The 12,868-nt window shown below is 42.2% G+C and overlaps 1 protein-coding gene across 1 annotated transcript; it reads right to left on the bottom strand.

Moving 5' to 3' along the window:
* Positions 1-7,860: 7,860 nt before the first annotated feature.
* LOC125124073 (olfactory receptor 4B1-like) lies at positions 7,861-8,790 on the bottom strand. The gene has a single exon (XM_047774247.1). It carries the CDS (start codon positions 8,788-8,790, stop codon positions 7,861-7,863), a length of 930 nt encoding a protein of 309 aa, XP_047630203.1.
* Between the last annotated feature and the right edge of the window lie 4,078 nt (positions 8,791-12,868).

Below are 12,868 nucleotides of genomic sequence, written 5' to 3'. Positions count from 1 at the left end.
TCACGTGAGAACGAGTGGGTCCCCAGAGAGCCAGGCTCCCCTTCCTCATCAGGCACATGGCCTCCTGGGAAGCAGGACCTGGACACTCTCAGACTTCTTTGTAGGAAACATGACTTCAGAAATGAATAGGAAGTCACTCAGACAGTGACACACCAACATCACATGCTATCATTTATATGTGCAATCAAAAAAGGAAGGGACACAATGAACGTCTTTACAGAACAGATACTGACAAACAGACTTTGAAAAACTCATGATTTCTAAAGGAGACAGGGTGGAGGGCGGGGGTTGGGCTGGAGGTTGGGGATGGAAATGCTAGAAAACTGGGTTATGATCATCATCGTACAACTAAAATTTAATAAAATTCATTGAGTTTAAAAACATTCAGAGGACATACAGTCAGAGGACATACTCTTTTTTGTTTGTTTGTTTTTTGCTATTTCTTTCGGCCGCTCCCACGGCATATGGAGGTTCCCAGGCTAGTGCTCGAATCGGAGCTGTAAGCCACCAGCCTACACCAGAGCCACAGCAACGCGGGATCCGAGCTGCATCTGCAACCTACACCGCAACTCACGGCAACGCCAGATCATTAACCCACTGAGCGAGGGCAGGGACCGAACCCACAACCTCATGGTTCCTAGTCGGATTTGTTAACCACTGCACCACGACGGGAACTCCCAGAGGACATACTCTTAACCAGGAGCTAGCACATGTTTGCCTTAAAGAACCAGATAGTAAATATTTTGAATTTTACAGGAAAAAAATATCTATCCAGCTGTCCTCTGTCAACTTGGGATACTCACAAGAGCACAAGAGGCATCGAATTTCAAAAAACAGATTTGTTAACTTGTAAATTATGGTGACTAAATTTGCTATCTTACAAGAAAAAAAAGAGAAAGGAATAGGAAATGTTAAATTAATTTTACCCAGTGTTCACAGGGCGCTTAGGCTATGGGGCTCTGTGCTGTTCAGGGTGCAATTAGACACAGCTCTTGCTTATTGTGAAATCAATCATGTGGCTTACATGAAATGACATCATCCGAAGGATGGATCCAAGGAATATGGGCTGTACGTGTCAGACAACTAGAATGGTACTTTTCCTGGGCTTTGGTATGGATGAGGGTACGGGTACTCCCAGCTTTTCCAAAGATCACTTTACACCACCTCGATCGTACACGAGCACCTGTTCTGCCGACCACAAGTCCAAAGAGCATGTTTGCCTTCATGGGAAAAAGTAAAAAGCAAAACCAGCAGTGTTTGTTTGGCAGTGAGTGTTACAGAGGGATCAGCACCCCACACAGCTGCCATTGTCAAGCAGGTCGGCATCAAGCTGTCACAGCTTTCAACTCTGTCTCCAAGGACGACACTTTTTCTCAATTTATTTTGGGCATCTGCTAGCAAGATGTGTCCTAAGGTAACTGCCTCTTCACTTTATGTCATTTCAGTTTACAAAAGGTCATACACAAACACTCTAATTTTGGATGGCATGAGAAACCTGTACAGATCAGTGGTTCTCAACCAGGGAAGTTTGCCCCCTAGAGGACATCTGCCAATATCTCTAGACACATTTTTATTGTAGTTGGCTTGCGATGGTGTGTTAGTGTCTGAGGTAGAGCAAAGTGATTCGGTTATACATATATACATACATTCTTTGTTCTATTCGTTTCCATTATGATTTAGCACAATATTGAACATAGTTCCCTGTGCTATACAGTAGGACTTTGCTGTTTATCCGCTCTGTGTATTTAAGAGTTTGCATCTGCTAACCCTAAACTCCCAATCCATCATCCCTCCTCCACCCCCCTCTCCCTTGGCAATCACAAGTCTGGTCTCCATGGCTGCCAATTAATTTGTTTAATGGCATCTAATGTAATTTTATACCTAATCAAACAGTAAAAACAAAACCTTAGAGAAAAAAACTTAGAAAATGAAAAATCTAATTAGGAAAAGTGATTTTTGTGTTAGGTGACTGTTTTCCCATTCTTTATATTTTTCATTTTTTTAAGTTTTCTTGAAGTACAGCTGATTTATAACATTGTGTTAGGTTTTTATTTTTTTATTAAAGTACATTGATTTACAATGTTTCTTCAATTTCTGTCGTACAGCAGTGATCCAGTTATACACAGTTCCCTGTGCTGAACAGTAGACCACCACTCTCCATCCAATCCAAATGGAACAGTTGGCAGCCACCAACCCCAAACTCCCCATCGGTCCCACTCCCTGCCCCCTTACCCCTGGCAACCACAAGCCTGTGTTGTGTTAACTTCTGCTGTACAACAAAGTGATTCCGTTGTGCATATGCAGATATCTATTCTCGTTCAGATTCTTTTCCCATATGGGTTATCACAGAATACTGAGTAGAGTACCCTGTGCTATACAGCAGCTTCCCATTGACCATCCATTCCACATACCTTACTGTGCATGTGCCAATCCCAAACCCCCAATCCATCCCTCCCCCTGCCACCTTTCCCCTTTGGTAACCATAATTTTGTTTTCAAAATCTGTAAGTTTGTTTCCATTTTGCAAATAACTTCATTTGTATCATTGTTTTAGATTCCAGATATAAGTGATCCATGAAGTTTGTCTGACTTACTTCACTTAGTGTGATAATCTGGAGGTCCATCCATGTTGCAGAAAAGGACACAACCTCATTCTTTTGTAATAGCTGACCAGTATTCCATGGTATATATGTTCTACACCTTTATCTACTCATCTGGCAATGCACATTTAGGTTGTTTCCAGGTCTTGGCTATTGTGAATAGTGCTGCTATGAACATAAGGATGCATACATCTTTTAGAATTATAGCTTTGTCTGAGTATATGCCCAGGGGTGGGATTGTAGGGTCACATGGCAACTCTAGCTTTAAGTTTTTGAGGAACCTCTATTCTGTTCTCTGTATTCCTGCACCAATTTACAGGCCCATCAACAGCATAGGAGGGTTTTCCATACATCCTTTTCTCTTCTCTACATCCTCTCCAGCATTTGTTATTTGTGGACTGTTTCAGGATGGCCATTCTGACGGGTGTGAGGTGGTACTCATCATAGTTTTGATTCGCATTCCTCCAATAATCACTGATGTTGAGTATCTTCTCATGTGCCTATCAGCCATCTGTATGTCTTCTTTGGAGAAATGTCTATTTAGATCTTCTGTCCATTTTCCAACTGAATTGTTTGTTCTTTTGTTGTTGAGTTATATGAGCTGTTTGTATATTGTGGGGATAAAGCCCTTGTCAGCTGCATCACTTACAGAGAGTTTCTCCCAGTCTGTAGGTTGTCTTTTTGTCTTGTTTATGGTTTCCTTTGTTGTGCAAAAGTCTGTAAGTTTGATTAGGTCTCATTTGCTTATTTTTGCTTCTATTTCTATTGCCTTGGGAGACTGACTTAAGGAAAAAAACAGTGGTACAATTTATGTCGGAGAATGTTTTCCCCACGTTTTCTTCTAGGAGTTTTATGGTGTCACTGTTTAAGTCTCTGTAGACATTTTTCAGTGCCACAATCTTGGTGGAGAGGTGGTACCACTGGCATCGAGGGCATAGAGGTCAGGGGTTCTAGGACACATCCTACAATTTATAGGACAGCCCCCCACAGCAAAGCATTATCTGACCCAAAATGTCAATGGTGGCTGTTGTTGAGATACCCTGGTAGAGACATAAAGATTTCTCCCAAATTGAGAATTATTGAAACTAGGTGTCTGGTTCATGTGAATTTATTACCATGCTGTGATAACATCTGTACCTGTTTTAATTTTTCTGTAATAAAAGATGTTTTAAATACCACAAAAGCACTCACATCCCAGGGCCTCAATCCTTTACCATCTGGCAGGAAATAAATGCAGGATGTCCAGTTAGGAAAACAGTCATATAAATGAACTGCTGCTTGCACTTAGCCCGAACTTCCATGCCAACTCAGCAGCAATTACAGACTTTTAGTCACTTACTCGGGGCTGCACAATCACACTAAGAGGTCGAGCTCGATTTCAATCACTCTGGCATCAAAGTCATATCCCTTGGCAACCTCGTCATGCCCACAAACACCACCCTCCAAGATACTGCCTACACCCAAACTCCTTGTGGTGACATTCATTCCTTCGTGATATAACTCTGACATTGATGAAGCACCAATGTGCCCAGCCTAGAGAACACATAATATCTGGTCTAATCTTTTCTTACAACCTCAACCCCCTTTTCATGACTCACTAGTCCAGCCTCCTTTGCCTCTAGGCATAGACAGATGACCTAGTTCTGGTCAATACAGTTAAGAATTCCCAAAATCAAACAGAGCCCTTCCCTTCCTTCATGTGAGCATATAATACCTAGAGTAGAGGTAGACATCTTGGAACCATGAGGGGACAGCCAAAATCATTGAAGGGGCACCAACCAAATGCTCAGGCATCACAGAAATAACAAAGCAACACGGGAACCAGTGACCTCCAACCTTCTTGCTGAGTAAGCAATAAACAGTATTATGGCTTAAGCCAGGGGCTGGCAAACCTCTCTAAAGGTTACGTAGTAAATTTTCTCTTTTTTTTTTTTTGTCTTTTTGCCATTTCTTGGGCTGCTCCCATGGCATATGGAGGTTCCCAGGCTAGGGGTCAAATCGGAGCTGTAGCCGGCGGCCTACACCACAGCCACAGCAATGCAGGATCCCAGCCGCGTCTGCAACCTATACCACAGCTCACGGCAATGCTGGATCTTTAACCCACTGAGCAAGACCAGGGACCGCACCTGCAACCTCATGGTTCCTAGTCGGATTCGTTAACCACTGAGCCACAACAGGAACTCCACGCAGTAAATATTTTAGGCTTCACAGACCATACTGGTCTCTGTCACAACTAACTCAACCATGCCACTCTGACACAAAAACTGCCACAGGTAAAAAGTGAAATAATAAGCATGACTATAGTCCAATGAAAACTTATTTATGGGCACTGAAGTTTGAATTACAAATAACTGTCATGCATTACAACATACGACTCTACTTCTTTTCAGCCATTTAAAAATGTGAAAATCATTCTTAGCTCATAGGTCATACAAAAGCAGGCAATGGGTTGGACGTGGATGAAGCCACACTTCAGAGCCCAGACAACAACTGTCTAGAAAGGGAAGAGTCTTGTAACATTATGCAGTTGAAGATATTAATGGTTAATAGTAGTTTTATTGTAGATCACCTCCCAGAGACATCTCCCTTCTACCAATGCCCTACTCCCATGAACTAAGGCTCCTACTACAGAATTTCAGATATTATAATCCTATTAAAGGGACCAGGGCACCAATGAAGTAGAAAAGCCTTCCTGGGAGTCCCGCAAGATTACACTGATAAGGAGGGACAAAGCAAAATGTAATCTTCTGTCTCCAAGTCCCATGATCCTTCCACAAACCACAGCATGCAGACACCGAGAGAAAAAGGGAATGAATCCCACATTGCACAGGTAGAAGATGACAGGGTGAGAATTTGAGCTCAGGTGTTCCTCCTTGAAGTCTGTGCACTTTGCACTATGGACTACCAAAGAAGAGAAGGAATTTTCAGCATTTCCCAAAATAGGGACAGCTAGGAAAGGGCTGTGACTGAGATCATCTAAAATACCACATGGCACGGTTTCTCAAGGTGGCTCAGCGGTAACCAACCCAACTAGTATCCATGAGCATGCAGGTTCCATCTCTGGCCTTGCTCGGTCGGTTAAGGATCTGGTGCTGCCATGAGCTATGGTGTAGCTCACAGACGTGGCAGCTACAGCTCTGATTCAACCCCTAGCTTGGGAACTTCCATATGCCACACATGCAGCCCTAAAAAAAATCAATAAGTAAATAAATACAATATAGCATTACCTGCTCCTATCTCACATGGAACACGGTGGTGTAAGAGACACCAAAAGTACATTGGATGGGAATATAATCTCAGATTCTCCATACAGGATGTTAACAAAGTGGTATTTCTATATTAATCTCATCCAAAGGGTGACTTTAAGTGGTATTTCTCCTATCATCACTGCTCAGGCTTATTAATGAGTCTGATTCTCCAATGATGGTGTATTTATTAACATTAAGATAGTTACTGTGACACAGAAAACAGCCTCGTGGTTGCCAAGGGGTGGGGGGCGAAGAGAGTGGAATGGACTGGGAGTTTGCAGTTAGTTAGCGCAAACTATTATGTTTAGAATGGATAAGCGATGAGGTCCTACTGTATACCACAGGGAAATATATCGTCTCTTGGGATAGACCATGATGGAAGATAACATAAGAAAGGGAATGTAGGAGTTCCAATTGTGGCTCAGTGGGAATGAACCTGACTGGTATCCATGAGGACGTGAGTTGGATCCCTGGCCCCACTCAGTGGCTTAAGGATCCGGCTTTGCCTTGAGCTGCAATGTAAGTTCCAGACATGGTTCAGATCTGGCATTGCTGTGGCTGTGGCTCTAAGCTGGCAATTGCAGCTCCAATTCGACCTGACCTCTAGCCTGGGGAACTTCCATATACCATGGGTGAGGCCCTAAAAGTCAAAAAAGAAAGAAAGGTAATGCATATATACATATGTGACTGGTTCACTTTGCTGTATGGCAAAAATTGGCACAAAATATTAAATCAATGATAATAGAAATAAAAATTTAAAAATAAAAAGATATATGCACCTCAATGGGAGGTTTTGATGTGACTGGTGTTAATATAAATAAAGAACAGCTCCAAATCAAAACAAAAAACAAAAAACAAAAAAAGATGGTTATGTGGATTTTTTGTTAATTGGAGTGATTCTACAAGGCAACATGGAAAAAAGAAATCATCATTTCTATGCAAAGAAAATAATTGGAAAAGTGCAATCTAGGAACTGAAGCCCTAGATTGGATGCTGAGATCACAGGACATTCTTCATGCTTCACATCATTGCGTATGGACTTTGAGACCAGAGGTTCCATATGATGAGTATATTCTGTATTCCATTAATTTATTTAATTTGGTATCCATGTCTCCAGCTACTATTGGCTGAGAACATAGTGTGTGCATAAAACCATGCTAGACACTGAGGCAGAGCCGAAAGCTAAACAGTCCTCTGACCTCAAGTAGACGCCAAGGTATACACATCCGGAAACAGCAAGAGTACAAAACAGAAAGGCGTACATACCTTACAAAGCAGTCCCTATACGCAGAGGACAGCCAATTCTCAGAAGTGAGTCTTTCCAACCCAAGGAAACTGGTCAAGGTGTTATGAAGAGAAGCCTACCTGGAAGCATTTTTCATGAGGGTCGGCTTGAACAGACTGAGCGAGTCAAGGCTTAAACAGAACAGGGGCCAGGGTCCTTTGGAATTTCCAGCAAGTTTGGGGCCCTGTAGGCTGATAAACGGATGCCTTTATTCCATCACTGAGGGTGGCCAGTCAAGCTTGCTTGAATTCCCAGGAACATGCCAATTACCCCTTTACAAAGAAGTTTCTTCACTCATTCAGTAAATTCATTAGTGGAACCTAAATCATCACTTATAAAATAGGCTTTATAGACATTAAAGAGCCACAAGTATCTCGAGTACCTACATCATTATATATTTTATTGCTTTTAGTGACAGTGAGGATATACGAAGAGAAAGTTGAGACACAAGGTAACAATCAGATAGGAAATCATTTACAAGTATGAATTCTGTGGGGAAACCTGGCTTTAATGATGGCAACATGGAGGCACCAGGGAAGGCTGGGATTTCCTAGTGGTGCCTAAAGCAAAAGAAAAATTAAATACTCATCATCCCAGCACAGTGTTTAAAAAAAAAAAAAAACACTGCAAAAAACATGAAAAGATTAACACTCTTCTCTGCATGTTCACTAAAATCAGAATGTAGATTTGGTCCCTCTATGCATACTAATTTCTTCATATTTTCATTTTTATTCCACCCCCGAGTTCACTTTCCTGCCCCACAACCTCCTCATGGCGATTTTCACCTCTGCATTTCTGAGGGTGTAGATGATGGGGTTCAGCATGGGGGTGACCATCGTGTAGAACACGGCCACCAGTTTGTCCTCGGTGAAGGTGGAGGGGGGCCGCATGTAGAGGAAGATGGCAGGTCCAAAGAACAACACGACCACTGTGACGTGAGAGGCACAGGTGGAGAGGGCTTTGCGCCTTCCCTCTGCAGAATGGTTCCTCAAGTTGACCAGGATGACGATATAGGAGGACACCAAGACGAGAAAGGAGAAGATAGAGAATAATCCACTGTTGGCCAAGACAATAAGCCCCTCCACAGAGGTGTCAGTGCAGGCGAGCTTGAATAAGGGGTGGAGGTCACAGAAGTAGTGGTCAATCACATTGGGACCACAGAAGAATAACTGGAGAGTCACAATAATCTGAACCATGGAGTGAAAAAAGCCCCCCAGCCAGGAACCAGCCACCAGACGGTGACACACAGCCCGGCTCATGATGACTGTGTAGTGAAGGGGTTTGCAGATGGCCACATAGCGGTCATAGGCCATTACTGTGAGCAAGAAGATCTCAGTAACGCCAAAGAAGTGGAAGAAGAATATCTGAGCCACACAGCCCTCCAGGGAGATGGTTTTAACCTTGGAAAGCAAGTCTGCGATGAACTTGGGGGCAACAGTAGAGGAGTAGCTGATCTCCACCAGGGACAGGTAACTCAGGAAGAAGTACATGGGGGAATGCAGACTCTGACTGACTTTGACCGTCAGAACAATGAGGCCATTGCCCACCACCGTGGCCAGGTACACAGGAAGAAACACTACAAAGCACACCCTCTGCACCTCTGGATCCTCAAAAAGACCAGTGATAATCAACTCAGTCACATTATTTGTGGGCGCCATGGAAGTGATTCACATGTACTGGACAGGAGGTAATCAGAGGCCTGCAAGAACATAAACACTGACTGTATCCAATTCATCTCATTTACAGCAAGTTAGACAGTAAACCAGTTTATAATAGAAATTTATCAAAAACTCATTCATTTAGCCAATGCATACTCATTCAGCTTTAAATATGATCATGGGGAGTTTCTGCCATGGCTCAATTGTAACGAATCTGACTAGTATCCATGAGGATGCGGTTTCAATCCCTGGCCTCGCTCAGTGGGTTAAGGATCTGGCATTGCCACGTGCTGTGGTGTAGTTGCAGACACGCTGGGTTCTGGTGTTGCTGTGGCTGTGGGTGTAGGCCAGAAGCTACAGCTCAGATTAGACCCCTAGCCTGGGAACCTCCATATGCTGCGTGTGCAGCCTTAAAAAGCCTTTAATTAATTAATATCACCATGCTAGCAACAGTTTGTATATTAAAAAGTTAAGGTTCAGAGAAATGGTTATTTACCCAGGAACACACAGAAAGTAGAAAATTCTGAGACTCACAACCAGACTTTCTAACTTCAGTCGGGGGTTCTTTCTAACCTACCACAAGCTATTCTAAATTTAGAGAGCCATTCAAGTTCAGAGCCTCTATCTTTATTATCATCATAACATTTTTCATGCTTTCTCTTCTCGGGGACTTCCCAGAACACGCTTCTCCTGAACTCCTCCTTTTCTTCATCTCTGCCTCAGGGAGTCATCTTCCCATGGATACTGCTCCCCTTTCCAAGAGGTGCTCTGTCCTGTCCTCTTCACTCCATTCTGCCAGCCCTCAGCCTACTCAGGTCAGATTGCTTCACATGTCTTACAGCTTCAATAATGATGTTCAGCAATCCCACTCCTGGGCATCTATCCAGAGAAAACCATGATTCACAAAGACACATGTACTCCGATGTTCACTACAGCACTCTTTTCAATAGCCAAGGCATGGAAACAACCTAAATACCCATCAACAGAGGAGTGGATCAAGAAGATGAGGTACATATACACAATGGAATATTACTCAGCCGTTAAAAGGAATGAACTATCGGCATTTTTTAGCAACATGGATGAACCTGGGAATTATCATGCTAAGTGAAGTCAGTCAGTCAATGAGATACCAACATCAAATGCTTTCACTGACATCTGGAATCTGAAAAAAGGACCGAATGAACTTTGCAGAATAGATACCGACTCACAGACTCTGAAAAACTTACGGTCTCCAAAAGAGACAGTTTGGGGGATGGAGAGATGTGCTGGGGTTGTGGGATGGAAATCCTATAAAATTGGATTGTGATGATCATTGTACAACTACAAATGTAATAAATTCACTGAGTAATAAAAAATAAAAAATAAAAACGATGTTCATACAACAAATGCTTGAACACTCTGGAGAGAATCAACTTACTAGTTTGCCTCCATCATTTCACTGTCACTGTCACAACTCCTGCCCCACTGCTCACTCTCTGGGCAGCTCTGAACTCACAGAGGTTGTCCTCTGAGAGCACTGCTATGGCTGACCAGCCTGCTTCTCCCTATTCCAGGTTGGGAGTCGGAAGCAAAGTGTCCGGTAACGAGAGTGAGGATTTCTCTGTGAGTTACTCCCCTGAGCACATCCTCCACATCAACAGATCCCCAGACTAAACAGAAGAAATGCAGATCACAGCACCACCTCAAGCTAACAATGCCACATGATTCAAAACAATACTCTCTAGATTAAGGTGACCTATTAGGCATTTTGTCACCATGTTTGATCCATGAGAAATAAGGAAGAAATGGTGTGAACACCTTAATTCTCTTTTATAAATTCACCCATTGTTTTTCCCCGTATCCCTGATTTCATGCTGAAATTTTCAAGAAATATACTTTTGGAAAAGTCAAAATGCACCTAAGCAACAAGGACCCGAGTCAACAGAGGAAACAAAAGCCAGTATGAAGACAGATGGAAACAAAGCAGCACGTGTCAGAATTCCTTAAGCCAGGGCTTGCGGTGAAGTTTGAAATTTCCTAAGAGAACAAATTACAGGTGTTCTCACAAGAAAAATTTTTTTAAAAGGCAACTGTCTTAGAAGATAAATACGTTAGTTGGCTTAACTGTTAGTAATCATTTCATTATGTATATGACTATCAAAACATCAAGTTGAAAGTATTAAATATATATACAACTTTCATTAGAGAAAAATGTTAAGGTTAAATAAAGACACCAAACCTGAAAAAAAATGAGAAACTAGTATTCTAGAGCAAGAAAAATAGAGGAAAAGACTATAGCATCTCAGAGATGCAGAAAGCATCCTCGATCCCTGACCTTTCCATCCCTGATTCAGTCCCTGTATACTTGAGTACCAGAGGATGCCCCTTAGTCCTCAAATAAATTCTCCTCTTTGCTAAAGCTGGTGTAATAGGTTTCTGTTTCTTACAAGCTAAAGCTCCTAAGATATAAACCTAGGAAAAAAAGAGAAGGAAGGAAGCAAAGGAAAGAAAAGAAAGAAAGAAGGAAAGACTACCACTAGCACAGTAAGAAAGTTCAAAATAACAATTACTAGAAAACACAACTGAAAATATGCCCTTTACAATAGCCAAGAAAGGTTTTTTAAACATAATATAGTTATGTAGCAAAAACCATGAAACTACTACAAGACCACAAGAAAATACATATGTATAAAAGGGAAAATCAATCTATCCCCACAAAATTCCCACAAATTACATTTAAATAAGAAAATTTAACATTGTAACTTCAACTATCCCTAAATTTGTCTACAAATGTATGCAACTTCAACCAAAATCCAATGAAATTTTTCTTTGTAGTTTATATAATTACTCTAAACTTCATCTGCACAGGGTATAAAAGGGATCAGCCATTTATGGAAACAAAAATAAGTCACCTACCCAAGAGCTAAAGTCTTCAGGAAAGCACATGCAGTATAGAAGCAATGTTGATACACGTGACCAAACACAAGCCATTTTGCTACATGCACCTTAGTGCAGTGCACTTTCCAAAAAAAAAGCCATGTCGTGGGCACTAGGAAGAGAATCATTAAGACTATCTGGGACCATCTCAGCAAATCGAGTAGCTGAATGGTGAGAAGGTAAGATTGTGAAATGCCCCCCAGAATCTCCTTTGACCCTATCCTCAATCACAAACCCAAGGAAAAGAGTTGGACAGGTTGAAGCTGATAAGACTAAACTTCAGAGTAGCCAGACTCCTAAAGCAGGCATGACCTAGAAGACACCTGGATGATGCTGCTGTCAGCCTCCAAGATGTCCAGGTTCCTAGCCTTGTTGTTGTATTTGATTTATGCCTCCCTTTCACTCCCATAACCAGTCATCACCACACCCCATTAATTTTCTCTTTAAAACATCTCTCCCTATGTGCATGTTCTCTCCAGTCTTGCTGCTACCACCCTCTCACGTGCTGTCAGCTGATGCCTAATTTCCAAAGCCTCTTAGTCCCCACAACTTCCCACCCCATCCATCCCACACACTGCAGCCAGAAAAGGTTTCCTGGCCCATCTTTCTTTAGATCCTTCTCTGCTTGGGATTACCCAGGGAAATCCTGAACCCCTCTGACCTATTTTTAAAGACTTTCACAGATGGAGCCGCCTCAACTCTCACCCTCTTACCTACTAAACTTCAACTCAGGGTCCTCTCCCCATTCCACAAGCCCACTCTGCTCACTCTCTCCCCAGAGCCTCTCTTCACCAGAAATGCCTTTCCTTATCCCTTCCCACCCTACATACCTACCAATTCCAGTCCTGTTCACATAAGGAAGCTTGCCTTTAAGACTCCAGACATATGTATATTCTCATCTCTGAGCTCTGAAAATCCTTTGGTGGTTATTCTTACATGTAAATCTGATCATGTTACTTCCCTGCCTAAACTTTAGCAGCCTCTCTCCAATGCCCATAGAATAAATCATAATATTCTTAGATGGATTCCAGGTCCTTCTTGAACCGGCTATTGCCTATTTTTGCAACCTTATTGTCATCCTCCAAATGAACATTATACAGCTATTTTCTAATCCCAAATGTCCTTTCTCCCTTCTCTGTGCTAAGTACTCCCTTCTTTCTAG

This window comes from Phacochoerus africanus, chromosome 4 (assembly GCF_016906955.1).
Source record: "Phacochoerus africanus isolate WHEZ1 chromosome 4, ROS_Pafr_v1, whole genome shotgun sequence".
Classification (NCBI taxonomy): domain Eukaryota; kingdom Metazoa; phylum Chordata; class Mammalia; order Artiodactyla; family Suidae; genus Phacochoerus; species Phacochoerus africanus.
The sequence above is the reverse complement of the archived record's forward strand: the minus strand, read 5'-3'. Positions and strand labels throughout refer to the sequence as shown.